General features: G+C 38.9%; 1 protein-coding gene across 1 annotated transcript; it reads right to left on the bottom strand.

The window, feature by feature from the left end:
- Positions 1–2,950: 2,950 nt before the first annotated feature.
- slc17a6a (solute carrier family 17 member 6a) lies at positions 2,951–17,232 on the bottom strand. Its single transcript, XM_066669520.1, has 12 exons — positions 16,464–17,232; positions 14,518–14,773; positions 13,923–14,041; positions 12,381–12,495; positions 9,479–9,566; positions 9,306–9,392; positions 9,025–9,167; positions 8,321–8,470; positions 6,932–7,064; positions 6,730–6,840; positions 6,255–6,382; positions 2,951–5,800 (listed from the first exon to the last, which is right to left on the bottom strand). The coding sequence occupies exons 1-12, from the start codon at positions 16,547–16,549 to the stop codon at positions 5,447–5,449; spliced, it is 1,770 nt and encodes a 589-aa protein (XP_066525617.1). The 5' UTR covers positions 16,550–17,232; the 3' UTR covers positions 2,951–5,446.
- Between the last annotated feature and the right edge of the window lie 327 nt (positions 17,233–17,559).

Below are 17,559 nucleotides of genomic sequence, written 5' to 3' on the forward strand. Positions count from 1 at the left end.
GTTTAGTTTCTATTGTACGCACTGTGAAGTGAGTAATTTGAAACGTGTTAATCCCAAACCATTTTCTTTTAGAATGTGAAGGATTTTATTAAATCAAAACCATGTTCTAGGATTTAAAATACAACGTTTCGGTAGCTAAAAAGTGAGGGGTTGAGAATGCTCTGAGGGTATTTATTGCTCAGCCGTCCTCCACAGAGTGGGCTAAACCAGTCTCTTAGACTGCAAGAGACAGAAATGTGCAATGTCAGAGCCAACAGCTTCCTGCTCCTGCAGGGACTTCACTATTTTGAGATGGTGAGAAAGAAATGGGGAAGGTGGAAGTAGCTAGCACTTGCAGGAGAGGTGTTAATAAGTGATGAAATATTCATTTTGCCCCAATCAGCGAGAACAAAGAGATCTGGATTTCCAAGAGAGGTAGGCATAAAAGCACCATGAAGCAGGACTCTCCCATTTTTAACACTTATTTTAGCTTAATTCTAATGACATTTTTGGTGTCAATTCCCCAGTTGTCTTGGTGCAAATGGGATTTCATTTGAAACTAGCATTGGTTAAATATAATTCCAGGAGCATGCTCATGCTAAGTATAGAAACAGAAAGAGGTTGAACAGTTAAATAAAGGAAATGAGTGTTGACAAAGTATAATACATTGTATAGTACATTGATAATCTGTTCCATAACCAATAAATCAGCAATGCATTTATGATTCATAAATGAATCATAAATGCATTGGATTTTTAAAGGATTTTTAGCACTAAAATGGTGTTAGCTTCTTGTACTACAGTAAATGACAGTGGTGAATCATTGATAACTGACAATACACCATTAAACTTTATTGCTCACATAGACACAATACAACCCTATATCTGAAAACAGTAACTGTATAGAAGGAAAGGTGATTTTAAATGCAGCATACAGTTTTAAAGCAAATCCAAAGAAACATTCTGGGGAAGCTGCAGATGAGTTTATGGTCGCAATGTTGAGAGTCAGCTGTAAAAACCCAGAGTACTGCACTGTGGAGCAGTTCCCTTTTCAATTAAATGTAGAGGCAAGTACCTGACTTCACTAATGTTCTTATGGATGAACGCCATCAGATTCTAACAGAAATGTTCCAGATTAGTATTTAAAGGAACACGTAAGGTTTAGTCATTTTGCTACTGGTCTCTCCCTACAATTGCAGAGTGGGGGTGTGGTTTCCTGCCCGCTTCCAAAAGTTACACAGTGCTGTTTCTGCAGTGCTGAGGCCAGAGTAGGAACAGTTCTCTATTGCACGTTAGTGGAACATCAGAATAATTTTGAAGCTGTAATTTTAAGATAAAAATACAACCTAGTGTTCCTTTAAACCAGAACCTGTTGTGTGTCATTAGCATTTCTTTTTCCTCCCATGCTGTAAGTGCTCCGAGGCTTCCAGCTCTGTTAATACTGGTACGTGCGGGGCTGTGTGTGAGTCTGTGGATTTATTAGAAAGGTGGTGGTGTTGTGGGGGGGTGGAGACGTTGCTCAGAAGGATAATCATGTTGAGGCCGTGCTGAGCCCTGCTGAGCTCACGTCATTAAATAGTCATTCTGGATTTTGATTAGAACGCTCAGTTCCCTAGAGACCCCTGTATACCCCTTAACACCTGCCCCCAGTGCTCAGCTCCAGCTCATCTGTTACACAGCACCCACAGACTCAGACGTACAAACACAAACAACTACAATTCAGTTTAGAGTTTAACGTTTTCCATTTTCACATGATTTTAGGTGATTTTCTGGAAACAAACAAAAACATAATGTGATATTTTCACTAGATAAAAGAGTATTGTTAATATTTATTTATTTATTTATTGTGAAAGAAGTAGTACTCCTAGCAGTACACTAGCGTTATTATATCATGCACAACACCTGAGGTAGCTCATTTAAACAGAGCTCACTCACCCAGTGGCATCATCAGCTGGTGGCTATGTCAGCAGGGCAATAGGCATGACTGCTGAGGTTGGTTAGCTGTGGGAAAACACGTTCAGGTTGGCTGAAGACACAAATGTGTGTGTGTGCTGTCACATTAACACACATGCAAGAGTGGGCCAGCTTCCGTTATGTGTGTGTGTGTGTTTGTATGTGTTTATTTATAATAGTCTCACAGCAATTAACCAAATCTCTGCCACTGCATTTGTGCTAAATGCCATTCAAGTCTAAAATGCAATGCATATTGTGACAGATTTCACATATCGCTAAATTAACTGGACTCTATTTGTTAAATAAATGTTTCTTTTCTTTTTCTTTTCTCAATGCACAGTATGTTGTACAGCGTAATTGTAAAAGGTAGTGACCATTTTGAATGATCTGTGTGGAAACTGTGAATCATTGATAGAAGTATAGGGTATTTTTTTTTGTTCCTGCCCAAAATAAATATATAAATAAATACACTAAAATATACAGTACAAAGGTTCAGTAACCTTGGATTATAGTTTATTATAAAACTGCTTTACAGGAGAATGAAAATACATTCTTGATTTTTACTGGAATATTTTCAAAGTAAATCTGAACCATTTTTAGGTAATTTATGTAACACAAAGAGCAGCTGCTATTTCCCCTAAAATTTAAAAATGGAGACAGTGGCGATGTGCTGCATATCAATAGACCCCACTGTTTCCTATTAAAACTTAAAGCGAAGGACATTCAGCACTCTCTTGCAAAGTGCTTAAAGGGTATTGATTGAACATTTATTTTAACCTAATTTGCTTGTGGTAATTTGTCTTTTCTTGCAAGATGCAGAGGTCAATAACCTCAGTGAGGTCCTGTGTGGTGACTAGGGAGTAGCCGTTGACACTGTTTTATCTATAAACTGTTGTAACAAACAAAACATTAAATCCATTTAGAAGAGGGATGGGAAGAAAAACCCTCAGCTATACGTAGTGAAAACTTTGTAGTTACAGAACAGAGACTGAAAAGTATAGACAACACCAAAGTTTCAAATCAGAACCATGAGGTTTAATGACTAAATCATGCAAAAAAATTCCAATACATTCTGTAAAGAATATCGACATATACGTAGAAAATGTGTTTGTGTATTTGGTCCATCTTAAACCTTGAAAAGAATTAAAAGAAAGAATCTTTAGTCCTGTTTCTTTTTGGGTTTTATATATAGATATAAAATGATAAAGCGCATTTATACAGTACAGTTCAACACTTTTCCAAACATCAATAAGTCACTCTTTGACACAGCAATAGAAGATTATAACATTTATAGATCTAAGGAACCAGGAATAGGTTTGTTTTAATTATCTTTATATATATTCTCAAAATCTTTACTGAAATATATGACATATATGTTAATGCATTCTTGCTTCCAAGTGATTGCAGAAAGTTATATATCTATCATACTGCAACCAAAGCAATATATAGAGGGCTTGGATATTTCTCGTGCCCCACAAATGGACCAGCTAGTCTGTTTTAAAGAGAAGGAAACCATGGCTCTTGTTCCAAAGACAAATGGATTCCCACAAAATGCTGTGGGATCCATCCCCTGAAGGTAAAAAGGTGGATATAAGCCATTCCTTTATATTCCTACATGGATTTTTACCTGCTTTACATCACTAGTAAGACATGAATAAGAATCACACTATACTAAATGTGCTATGACATTTACTCTTTACCATAGAGTTATTGCAGTGCATTTTTTTTCAGTTAATGAGGATATTTTTTAAACCTCAGACTTGTGCTGGGTAGCATATCAAGTAAACATATTCAACTAAAAGCCCATCCTTTTACAAAGTGAAACATAACTTGGAATGATGACAGTTGAAAACATTACAGTTACAAATTCTTTCGGATGAAGGTTTCAGTGGCTTTTTCCACACATTTGCATTCGACAACATATAGCATGCTCTTTTTGACACTTCAGAAATGAACAGCTCTTTGATATGGCACGGTCTATAAAACTCATGGCCTTTGTATAACAATAAGCATACAGATCACCGACCCAACTTCACTACAGCCTCACAGAAACAGCAGATCTATAGAAAAACACACACACACAAGGAATGAGATCACTGTCATTGAAGAAATGCTTGCTAGTGCATTCAAAATAGTTTCGAAGTTGGCAAAACAGCTATTGTTACGATGGTCAGAATATGTGTCTTAAAGACTGGCTCAGAGTCAGTTCAGTTACAGCACTGTATTGGGAAGGCAATACAGGAATTTTAGAACATCTCTAAAGTAAATGCTGCAGTGAATTAGTGAATTTGTGCCACAATGCATACAAGATTGCACTAATCAAAAGAATTTTCCGGCATTTGAACATTTGTAGCTCTCTTGCTATGTTTGCCCTTTTGACTTGTAGACATTCTTTCACATCAGTACATTCTGGAAATTTGTGCTCTCGTAACCGTCTTTCTGAAATAGCTTCAGTGTTATTTCAAACTACATTCGCGTTATAAGTATTAGATAAACATTAAATCTTTTTTTTCTCATTCAAGGTTAGGTCCCAAAAACTGGACCAGGATTTGGTGCACCATATTGGTTTATACTGGTACATAGCTTCATTTTAGGTGATTTTATGATTGAATACTACGTCTAGGTAACATCATTTCTGTCACCTTATTTATGTAATGTCTGTTACAACTGCTCAGTTGACCGGAGACTGATGCAAAAAGTACTAGCTCATCATCATGGCGTTGTCAAGAAAACTGTACCGACTTAAAATAAACTCAAATAAAACAAGCTAAAGAAACAGACAAGACCAGTGTAAGATCAAATATACAGTAGTGAGTTCTATTTAGATATTCTGCAAACATAGAGACTTATACTATGTAACATTTTGTAAGATTTAAAAATATATATTGCTATTTTGTTAAAACAGCTTCATCTGAATATTTATATTTTATAGCATTCAGAAACACTGGTGTGCATGTCAGAACTATGAAGAACACCTAGATTTTGAAAGGCCTTATAATTATTATTAATAATTATTATTATTATTAGTCATTCTTATTGTTATTATTATTATTATTATGGAAAACTTTGTTAGATAGTCCATGAGTTTACAAATCCAGTATAATCATTTTTGTTATCTCAAAATCATAACAAAATGTTAAATAGTACGTGATGCACGATAAACCATATATTTTAAACTGAACAATTAGAAATAACTTTTAAAAAAATCTACTTTTAATACTTCAGCTTAGAATCATTTGTGCTGATTCCTTTCTTTCACTTAGATTTGGAATTATAATTTTATTCTTCCATAAATATATTTTCTAAACCTTTAATGCCATAATCTATATATTATCCTCCAGTTTAATCTGTTCAATTGTCTGGACAAGACCCCCACCTTTAACCGTGTCTCCCTTTTGCCAGTATATGCAGATTCATTTTCTGATCTGTCACCACAGCCATTCAATCCTTTTGGGTTTCTACAACTGTTCTGCTCTGTAGTGACCTTCTTCCTTTGTGTAATTCTCTCCTGTGTTTTATGAGTATCCATCTCCACCACGAGCATAGGCCTGCCCAGCTCCCTCTTGGATGTACTCTTCTTTTTTCTCCCATCCTTCCGCCCATCCTCCGTTAAGCTGTGTTGTGGCCCCGTATGTTTTCGGTGGGGCCCCGAACGCTCCCTGGGCACCCAGTGGAGCATGACTGAGTGTGATGTCACCGGTCTCTTCAGCGAGCTCGTCTTCGTCAATGAAGCCACACTTCTCCTCGCTGGTTTCCTCAGGGTCAGCCCACGGCTGCTTCTCACCTGATGCAAAAATCCCGTAGAATATCACACCACCATAATGCACCAGAGAGGCGATCAGGAACACGTTCTGCCACTCTTCTCGACTCTGAGGGTTGTGATGAAAAAGATAAGTTATGTAAACACGTTTATATAAATGCTGTTATCCAAAGCAAAAACATAAATCATAATACAGCTATAAATCAATCTAGCATTAGGAGTGTTGTCAAAGGTGGTGTGGCGTTCCTGCCCAAGCAATAAATAGAGCCCTTGCCTGTTCTGTGGAGCAGTGTAAACCATTACACACTACCAGTGGTGCATTAACAGTGTCAGTGGTGTCAGTTTTGTAGTGTTGTGCCAATTCTAACATATATATTTTTCACGGTTCCACTGATATTCTTTTATTATTTACAGCTGTTTTCTTTCAATAGCTTTTACTTGAAATCAACAAAATATTTTAATGGCATTATTAAGACAATTTCTTTACAATGATGAAATATGCATTATGTTGAATCATATTAAGGCTATCACAGTATAATGTTTAATAAAACTTTTCTCTTCACCTTGTTTTTGGTCATAGCACCCACTATGAGAGGGCAGACCATGCCAGACAGCGTACCAACACCATTGGAAATGCCCATCAGTATACTGGCATACCGGGGAGCAATGTCCAGGTGATTTACATTAAAACCTGAAAGAGAGAGAAAAATAAGAAAGAAAAACCCAATAGATCTGATTAGATTACAGCTGTGAATGCAAATGAAATGTCACTGAAAATATCACTATCAAGGACAACTTGAGCAAAATCATGTTTTTTACTGCACTTTATTTCACGTCTTTTCAGGAAAAGATAAATTTTCATAACTTTTAATGTCATAAAATAGAGAGTGATAAATAATGTTACAAAAATAAACTATTGATTTTTCTGTTGTACATGACCCTTGCTACTTTTAGAACAACTGATATGTATTGTTCAAATATACATTTAAAATGTGTTCATAGCAACAGTAGAGTAATCCGCTTTAAAGGGTATTTTACCTGATATTGCAAAGCCACTAAAACCCACTGCCAGCACCAGAAAAGAGATGGCAACACCTTTACTGTGGGAGAAACCAACAACGAGCAGCAGTGTGGCTTCCATCCCAAATCCTATAGTAAAACAAACACAAAGGTCAAAGATCAAGACACGCACACACACCTAGACACCTTGGTGTCTAGCACCAACAAGAATCGCTCTTACCTCCGCAGTTCATGATCTTCCTGACTGTAGTGGTGGTCATGATGTTCCTTGTGCGCAGATGGTCAGCGAGCTGGCCTCCTATGGGCACTATGATGGTCATGACCAGGTGAGGCAGAGCAGATAGAGCACCAACCTGTGAACACAATTGTCCTTAATGAGTCAAATTCACATTTTAAACTCATTATTAGTAGACTTGTTAAGTGTTATTTAGTAGACGAAAGGACAGCATGAGATTAGATAAGTGTGAGATTATATTTACAAATGTGTCTTGTGTGTTTCAATATCATGATGAATTATTGGTAACAATGCTGTAGGGCAGAATTCCTAGGAGAAACCTGACACCTAGAGGAGTCTTTACTGAAACGGACAGAATTTAACATCAAGGTCATTTTAAATAGAAAAGCGTGACAGATATCCTAATACAGCCACTCTCTGTGAGACAGTGGCCATTAAATGCACAACAGCTCCAGCAGCCTTGACTCCAATCTTCATGCTAGGCAGTAACTCTGAGCTACTTATGACCAACAAAATCAATCCTGTTTTTTCAAGATTCCAGTCAGGCGAATCAGATTTATAACATTCGCTCAGCCTGGTCGACAGAAATCAATGGCTATGTCAGATTTTGTTTATGCTTGGCACTCTGAGATAATATTTCCTAATATGTAACATGGGAAATACAATCAAATAATAGCAGCTAAACTTGTTAGTAGTGACAGTGGTAGCAGTTGGCAATGATGAATTGGTTGTTGATTATGATCAATTCTGAAAGTGGCCTCCTAAAATAAAACATAGTATGAACTTAAATATATAAACCCAGGCATTTCTCATGAATATAAATGCCAAGAGGGATTATAATCTCATTTTATCTGTGCTCAATATTGCAATGTAAACATAAACATTCGATGATAATCTCAATCTTAAAATATCCAACACCTGCTCATCCTAAATTTCTTCTGAATGGAAGGGTATTAATAAGTAGTTTGCTTTCCTTTGATGGAGTAACAGCCCCTAATTTTCTGGAAAGTCTTTACACCAGATATAGGAACATTATTGTGATGACTTGATTGCAATCAAATCACAAACAGCCCTCAACACATTCTAAAGGTATTGGACAGTGCTCAATCACTGTAAAGAGCACAGTTCCTCTGCTCCACCACATGGTGTTGGTGAGTTGGTGAGTTTGTACTCTTCTAACTGTCTGGACACTGGACAAATAATAAACAACATTGTTTACAGGGGTGTAAATCCCTGTTAAATGTATGTATTTTTTTTTTAAATCAATTAGCAGCTTTGACTGGAATTTTAATACATGAAGATCTGCCTCTGACCTTGGCACAGTACTGTATAAAAGTGCATTATTATTGTCTGTGTCTTACAGACTGAACTCACTTTACTGATCTCGAAGCCAAACACCTCCTCGAAGTATGCAGGCTGGCTGATGAGCAGGAGGTAGAAGGTCCAGCTCCTGCAGAAGTTGGCCACAATGATTGCATAGACAGGCATGGATGTAAAAAACTTCCTCCAGGGCGTCTTGAATTTCTATAAAAAATATATATAAATAGGTAAATAAAAAAAAGAAAAACAATCATGGCATAGGACATTAAAGAAATGTTTTGAATGTGTTCAGAATGAGAGCTTATCTAGAAAGATTTAGCATCTTATCTTTGTTTTAAATTTAGTAAATGTTCTAATTATTCCTAAGAGTAAAGGACCTCAGCTGTTTTCTTGTTTGAACATGTGGTCCTAAAATATGGTACAGAAATATTATTTTATTTAATAGTTATTTGTACCCTAATTCACCTGTAGTAAAATGCTTGTTCAGTGCATTGAAAAAATACTTTTGGGACTTTTACTTTTAAGAATAAAGTTTTACATATACTTTTAAAAGCTGGTTTTAAATCTGATGTCATATTCTGGCTTTTGAAGATAAATAACATCTTCACAGAAGTATAGCATTATTGCTCTATTGGGACTTAGCTCCTCACAGTACTCATACACTAAGCTATTTTTCAGCTTGTTCATTGTTGAAAATCTGTCAGAGTAAGCTGCTTTAAAAGAGACTATGGTGATTCCTTAGGGAATAGCAGACCAACCTCAGCTGCCCCAAGCAGTTTAGCTCCCTCACCGATGCTTTCCTCTATGTAGAGTCTCTCTTCGTCTGAAATAGTGGGGTGATCTGCTGGACTCTCATAAGACACCAGGATCCAAAACATGTACCAGACAATACCAAAACTTCCTACAGAGAAAAAAGAGAGCTTGAGGTTTTTGGGTCACATGCAGTTTAGCATGTTTCATCACATTTGAAATACATGTAACCCAATTTCATGTCCTGCTTAAATCACAGCTGTAACACATTCATTATAAATGAACTCACCATAAATATAGAAGACAGAAGACCAGCCTGAATACTGCACGAGTACTCCAGCCAAAGGCATGGCTACCACAGCCCCAGCATAGGAACCTGAGGGGTTTATTAGTAGCGTATTGTGAGTAGGATAAAAATGAATTGTAATATAGCACATGAAGCCAAACAGATTTCATATTTACCACAGAATGAAGTGGTTGCCAAACGACTTCTCTCTAAGGGAGGAGCCCACTTGCTCCAGATACCATGGCATGCTGGATAGGTTACACCCTGAAAATAAAACAAAATATTGAAATTGCATCCAAGGATCAGCAGGTAGACTGCGTCATATAGGGACTATCAATTCACCAATGAGCATCCCACATTAAAGGAACATTACGTAGTATTTCTATGTTAAAATTACAGCTTCTAAATTATTATAATGTTCCACAGAGCTAGAGCTATTGTAGGGACAAAAGAGCCTCTGTTGCAGCTCCGCCAGGTCCTCCGCTGCTTTACTGCACTAAGCAACTTCTAAATCACATGGTGGAGGACTCTCGCGAGAATTGGGTAACGCTTAATGGCACATAGCTCACAGGTGGATGGTTGCCTAGCTACAAGAAGAATCTAGCTCTGTATTCCCTGTACAGACAGGATGAGAAAGAGAGAGCAAGAGAGAGAGAGAGAGAGAGAGAATTAGCGGCCATACAAGAGTTAATACTGGACTGAATTTACACAGTAGCGTGAGCTGAAACAGACATGAGGACACAAGTTGGAGCAGTAAGTATTGTTGCAGTGCTAGCTAGTGATTTGTTGACAGAAGGGTAATAATACATTTTACAAAGTTACTTAGGGTGACCAGACGTCCTCTGTTACCCGGACATGTCCTCTTTTTAGACTTAAAATAATGTACGGGCGGAATTTCATAAACGCCCGGGATTTTGTTTTTCTAGAGTTTACATAGAATTTTGAGAAGCGTTTCGTTCACAAACTAGTCCCGCCCTCCCCTACTCCGATTGGTTCGCTTGAGTGAGAAGGGGGGGGGGGGGGTGAAGTAGCCTAAAACCTTCTGATTGGACGGTCTGACTGTAGAGCTACCGTTATTGGTCGATAACCTTCTCTGTAAACATTTAATTGGTCAGTCTTCACGTCAGTAGTCGCCCCCCCAGGGTTTACAGCTGGATTAGCTCACTTTTTCGCGTTAGACACCGATATTGGTAATAAGTGCTTTTCGCCGGTTGCTATGTGGATTAAATGACTGAGGTTTCACTTTGTGTCGGTGGAACCCAAGCTTTGTTGAGGACAGTGTTATAATCCTGTTTTGAGAGTTACTGATGTACGAGTGTGAGTGGTAGCGCCTGATTACTTTAGTCGGATTAGTTCAGTTTTTAGCATTGGACATTGATTCTGGAAAGAAGTGCTTTACTGTCGGTTGCTATTGTTATAATACATAGTGTACACAAGGGCCAGTGTGTATTATGAGCGATACATTTGGTTTTATCATGTATTCACCATTATTTTGTTCGAGTACACACATTCCCAAAGCTCAAAATCAGCCGGAGCCCCAGAGCCATTCGCTACTTTTGTAAATATCACTTGATGAGTGAGTGAGTGAGTAAAAGGGAAAGAGAGAGTAAGAGAGGTGTGTGAGAAAGAGACGAGGAGAGTGTGTGCAAGTCATGTTTAAGTGAGTGTGCGAGGAACAGAGAGATGTGTATGAGACTTGATTTAACTACAGTACTGTACATGAATTACACTCAGCAGCAGGTAGGGGGTGCTTAGGAGATTAAAAAAAAAGCAAATTTTTATATTGTATTCCTTTAAAATACGTGTCTTGAACATAATGTACACTACATTAAACTAAATATACTTCAGAAATAGTGACCAAATGCTAATGCACGTCCCTGGAGTGAGACAGGATTTATAAATAGATGAGCAAGCAAGCAAAGAACAAATAAAACTCCCAATCACCTTTTAAATAAGGATTAATGATCTATGGTGGCCAGTGCAAGCCCAAGCAGACCACAAAAACAATAACGCTCCCATTAAATCTTCATTAGCTACTAATTTGCACACAATCAGTCGCTGATGGACACAAATTGCTGGGGCTAGGAAGGGGAGAGGATCTGGTAGGCAAGGGTTTAATTTGTTGTAATCCATCAATACACGTAGAACATGAGATTCTGTGGTTACAGCACAACCTCCAACACACCTTCTTCATTAAACACAGCTACTCAGCTACTGCTCTTATTCACTCTGAACATGACAACGATGTAAAGAACGATGACCTTCTTCAGTTCGGTAAGAGAATAACAGCTGTTATTGCTCTCTCTCTTTCTCTGTCTCTCTCTTTCTCTCTCTCTCTCTCTCTCTTTCTTTCTCTCTCTCTCTCTCTCTCTCTCTCTCTCTCTCTCTCTCACACACACATACAGACACTTTCTCTCTCAGCCCTTTGTTCCATTTCTCATAAGCTCTGGATTTAGAAATAGAGCTTGCCACAGCAAATCTACAGAGGCACAGTGGAATAAGGTGGCAATTTTTTGAAGCATAAAACATGCTTAATGAGGGCACTGTATCAAAAAATAATCATGAAATCATGAAACCACAGATATATCTGGCATCTCTCCTACATAGAGAAAGCTGATCATGAATGATCAATTTTCCAGTTCAATATTTGATGGCATATTTTGAATACGGAAGGACTCCTGAAAAATTACACGCTCTTTAGGGAAGATAAATTGAATCAGTTAGATTTTTTTCTTACCAGTAGCTGGCGAATTCAGAAAGAACTCAAAAGCTAATGTTACAACTAAGAGGCTAAATATAATGTATTTATATTTTAGCACATACAATACAGTCACACATCATGGTGAGAGAATTCCCAGTGGCTTGGTATATCTGTGCATTGCAAAATTAGCCAATGGCAACATGTGAGTTTTGTTAAACCAGTGAGGTTGAGGAATGCAAAAATTATTCTTTACATGATATAAGTAAGTAACTCAGGACTATATTATACTGGCCTACAAGGGGAATAATTTAAGGTGAGATGTGATTGGACAAATATTCGTGTTGCAGTGATGAATACATTATTTTTACAAACCGTACCTCTACGAGACCCTGTAAAATCCTGACGAAGATGACGCAGCCGTAGTGCACGCGCGCAGCCGACGGAATGAACATATTGAGTGTTGACGTCAGTAGGATGGCGGCGCCAAACACCCTGCAAAAACAAATATAGCTTAAATAACAAGTATGAGGTAAAAATTCACAGCTGTCTGACTCACATAGCTCTATCTTGTACTTAGAAAATTTTAGAAAGAATTATGTATTTATTAAATACATCTAGAATTTATACGAATCCTCAAAAACCTTTTCTGCACATAATGTGCCTCAGAGTTGTGGTTATTTTTTTTTATAATCAACCAAATGAAATGGCTCACAAATTCAAATATTAGTTTACATAGACTCCATCAACCTTATAAAAATATTACATATAACAAAAAATAGACAGATACATTAATGATTTATCACCTAGCCTTTCAGGATCAAATGACATTAGGCTAGGGTACAGGATAATAATATAAATCAGAAAATCATATTTCAAAATATAAATATAAAGTGAATATTTTCAAGTTCTACTTGTGTCCAGACAATTTTTGTGCTAAACCCTTCCACAGTTTTAAATCTTTATACCAGTTGGAATATTAAATTATCTACAATTAAATACATTATCTGTGCTGCTGTCAAATGTATTAAAAATCCGTCTTCTGATACAAGCACACAACGCAGGGAAATTAATTAATTTAGATTTTCTAGACTGACAATATCTAATGTCGTTATAGCTACATCAGGTTCTCTGTTGGTTTTATAAACCAGTCATATTCTGTAATATATCAAGTATGGTATTATAATGTATTCTGTCTGTGTTTTTTATTAAGCTACAGGGAGCGTTTCTTTGTGAGCTTTTCCTCGCGCGGCCGTGTTGGGTGCCACGTGCCCCGAGCATGCGCCTCCCGCGGGATCTCATTAAAGCTGAGGAGGCGGGGCAGGCGCGCGCACACGCGTTTTTACTCGATTTTTAACGTTCGCGTGTGTAGAATGGTCAAAACGAGGATTCAGAAATGCACTTATAATATTTCAGAAATAAACCCACCTACTGAAATGGCAAAAGGAAAACTGGACTAGTTAGAACATTTTAATGTGAAATATTTAGAAGTATTTGTAGGACAGTAGGATGTGATACACTTTTTATATGTGATACATATTTAGAATGTGAGTATGTGATACATGTTTGGTATGTTAAGATGTGATAAATATTTCGAATGTTAAAATGTGATACATATTCAGAATATTAGGATGTGATAAATATTTAGAATGTTAAAACGTGATACATATGCAGAATGTTAGGATGTGACTATAAAACGTTAGAATATATTATGTTTACACTTTTAGAATTTAGAATGTTAAAATACAATTGTTAAGGGTACGAGTAAATAGATCACAGCATACCCCCTGCATTCCAACGAGTCACGCCTCCTTACACTATGATTGGCTAGTTGTAGGAGTCGTGGTCTGTCAACATACAAGCGTGACAGGGTGGGGGTGGTTTTTGTGTGTGTGTGTGTGTAGGGGAGGGTAGTAAGTGACCTGTTGGCCGCTAGTCTGGAGGAGATGTATCCCCCCGGGATTTGAGTGACGATGTACCCCCAGAAGAAAGAGCCGTGGATCATCCCCACCGTCTCCGGGTCCCAGTTAAACTTGGCTTTCTTATAAAACACACACAGTTATAAACGTTGATTACACAAGTGTATGTAAAATGTTTTTGATACGAATTATCAATAATATTACAAGAAACATTTTAAGTAAAATGTAGTTGTATTTTTCATGGTCTTCACTAGTTCTCAACACAACCCATATTATGAATTTCACCTGCTGTGTAGAATATATATTAGAGATGGGAGACAAAAAGCGTGAGAGGTGAAAAAAAGGGGCTAAGTGAAGGGGCAAATATGATCCTTAACTAATCCACGGATTAAAGGGGTGAGAAATAAAGGAGGAGGAGCAGATTAGTTACAGCGTGACGGGTAATTGACTGACAGGGAAAGTAAAAATGAGAAATAAGGAAGACCACACTGGGTGCACAGCAGATTCAGTGGGTGGGGTGGGGGCGGGGCAAGGCAAACCAAATGGGCGGGGCAAATGAAGCAGCCGTAAACTCCAGGTGGCAGCGGGTCTCGTGCACCTCTTTGATGATGATCTTGCCGCCCTTGTGGATGGTGCTGTTGTTGACCATGTCCACGATGGCCACTCCGAGGTTACAGCGGATGCCGAAGGAGATGCAGAAGCCCAGGCCGCTCATGATGGCGATGATGTAGCGGCGAGGCAGCCCGAAACATGTGCAGTCCACCGGGAGCGGGCGCTTTCTCTTCTGCGCCGCGGGCCGACCGTCCTCCGTGAGCTCGAGCTCCTCTCCTTCGGTCTGCTTCTTCTCCATCATCCTGAAGAAAGACACGGGGAAGATAATTCACTTGAACAAGTCCTTCCCGCACTGGGGGTGTGCCAGGATGGCCGTGTTTTAAATGATTATTTCGTTGAGGGAAGTTACTTTACTTCACTTTAAACCAGACCCTGAAAGAACAGTATCAATAACGAATCAAACAGAGGAATGTGTAGCGTCTGGTTTCAAGTTCCTCACGCTTTATTTTTTAGAACTGTCGAGCTGTTGCAGTACATTTCTCTGCATTGCAGCATCTCTCATATTTAGCCCCTCACCACCGAGTCTCTGTTCACCAAATTATTTATGCATTTGTTCCTTCATTCGTTTATATCACCTACACTGTGATGTGTAGTAATAAAGACAAACAGCCAAAAATAAAACATAAAAAAATCAGGCCAAGTGTAGCACACATTTACAACGTGTGTCTAATGAAAAATGAACGAAATATTGATTTTGTACATGTTTAAATTCTGTAGAGACAGTGTCAGAGAGATGAGAGTTGAGATGAGATTAGACAAGACCTTAAATTATTATTTTAAAATAATTAAAACACATCTTTAATTCACAGCGAGAAGGTCACAGCAGCGAAGAGCAGAGAACAAACCCCTTCAGCGGTTTTATGTAATGTTTTAACGAATGGCCGCAGGATCTTTTGTTGCAGTGACCACCAAACAAGTCAGAGACCCTCCCTCAGAAACAGTTCAAATGGCGTTTCAAACAACTAAATCCTCTCTAAACACACATTTGTAATGATGTGCGGGACACTGAGAGTCTCTGTGATATTTTCAACGTGTTTGGGAGCGTCGTTGGGGCTTGAGGACATTAAATTGTCTTTGTGTGTCTCCTGAAAAAAACTGAAGAAACAGTGCTTGGGATTCACTCGATCCAGATGATGACTACACTGACACATCCACACCGTTCCTGCTGAAAGAAATGATTCCAGTTTATTAGTGACATTTTTTATTAACGACACACTGGGACTGAGGGTCTTTTTCTCGGTGTAGTGTCAGTGCAGACAGATGGCGAGCTCTCACTACTGACTCTCACACTGCTGCTGATCGGAGGAGTAGAGTACACTCGCCACTGTGAGCTGTATCACGACTCGCTCCATTTCATTCATTATTTAAAACACACTTCTAAATCCGCAGGGAAGCGTTAAATCCTCCAGCTCCAGAGGAGTGAACAATCCAGACCTGATCGCCACTATGTTATTATTATTATTATTATTATTATTATTATGGTGCTTGGAAATGAGGAAAGAAAAACGTCGGGAAAAAAACATGAAAATAGGTGAAGTGGAAGGAAATCGGAAATCAGAAGAAAAAAAACCCTTCTGAATTCACAATTCCCACAAGTCCCAACCATCCAAATTTACACACACATATGTGTGTGTGTGTGCATTTTGAAGTCGCCAGATTTAGAGAGGAACAGCAGCCGACGTTTAATGGAGAAGAAAATTCATATTTATTGGTTTAATCTAATAATTTAAGGAGGTATAGCAGCTAAATATAGCAGTGATTGATATTCTTGTGTATGAAGCCCGTTTACAACAACGTTTATTATGGAAAAGGACGTGAAATTGGTCTAAAATTAATTTAGGAACGAATATATATATATGAAGGGTTGTAGTAGTGAGTATGTGTTGTTGGTTTTCTGAGAGATGCTGAAGGGTGTGAGGGGTTGAGTAGTACCTGTGCATGTGGCCCAGGGTTTTCGCCGCGAGGTTCTTCAGTCCCGCCTTCCCGGGCGCAAACACTTTCTCCTTCACCGTCTCCATCTCTCCACAGTGGACGCTCACGAGGTTGAGGTTCGGGTCTCAGTGAGTGTGGGGGCTCATTCTCCTGGAGCTCAAAACGGTCCGGCTGGCTTTCCTCTGCGTTTCGATGATTTAATCCCCTTCGTGAGTGTGCTCTACAAAACGCCTACACTCACACTCACTCTCTCTCTCACACACACACACACATACACGCTCACAGACTCACATGCGGTGTGCTTTCACAGAAACACACTCGTCCTTTAAACTTCCCTGGAGTTCAGTGTGCGCGCGCTGCTCCATGCTCTGTGTGCGTGAGCGCAGGTTGGAAATGAAGGGGGCAGAGCTGCAGCTGTGCTGAGACGCTGAATGGACCGAGTGCTGTTCTCGTGCCGCTGTCTCAGTGTGAACCTGCCGCGCGCACTCAGCACCGTGGACCGCGGGAGCGCGCACAAGCCCCACCGCTCCCGATACGCGCGCACGCGCCGCGCGCTCTCATTTACGCGCTTTAAAAAAAAAGGCTCGCGTGGAGCCGCACAGTACTCGGAGATCACATCACAGCCACACGCACAATGCACATCTGTTTCACTGCACACGCGCTTCGATTTCATTAAGTTAAAAGTCCGCTTTAAACCTGCGGAGGAGACACGGTGCCATGGAAACCAGCCGAGTGAGGGTCTCCAGGGTCCTCTGAGCAGGACTGGAGGAAACAAGGCCAGCGGGTGTGTTATTCTCTCTCCCTCTCTGTTTGTCTGTCTGTCTGTCTCTCTCTCTCTCTCTCTCTCTCTCTCTCTCTCTCTCTTTCTCTCTCTCTCTCTCTTCTCCCTCTCTTAAATGCATTATAGTGAAAAATTACATAAGAAATTCTATGACACATGCCAGCATCAGAATGCACAAACATAGATGGTAAAAAAATAGTAATGAAAAAAAAAATTAAAGGAATTTTTAACAAAAGAAAAAAGATGGAAAGACAAAGGCAGGAAAGAAATTAAAGCAAAATAAGAATTATTTACAAAGAAAGAAAGAAAGAAAAA

The sequence above is a fragment of the Hoplias malabaricus genome, chromosome 4, assembly GCF_029633855.1.
Source record: "Hoplias malabaricus isolate fHopMal1 chromosome 4, fHopMal1.hap1, whole genome shotgun sequence".
In the NCBI taxonomy this organism is placed as follows: Eukaryota; Metazoa; Chordata; class Actinopteri; order Characiformes; family Erythrinidae; genus Hoplias; species Hoplias malabaricus.

Bases quoted from the DNA above. Each gene is read 5' to 3' on its own strand.
- slc17a6a (XM_066669520.1), bottom strand. From the start codon at position 16,549: ATGGAGACGGTGAAGGAGAAAGTGTTTGCGCCCGGGAAGGCGGGACTG. The intron at 12,496-13,922 runs GTCACTTACTAC...TTGTTTTTGCAG, and splicing joins TCCAGACTAGCGGCCAACAG to GGTGTTTGGCGCCGCCATCC. The intron at 8,471-9,024 runs GTTGGTCTGCTA...TATTTTTTATAG, and splicing joins AACTGCTTGGGGCAGCTGAG to AAATTCAAGACGCCCTGGAG.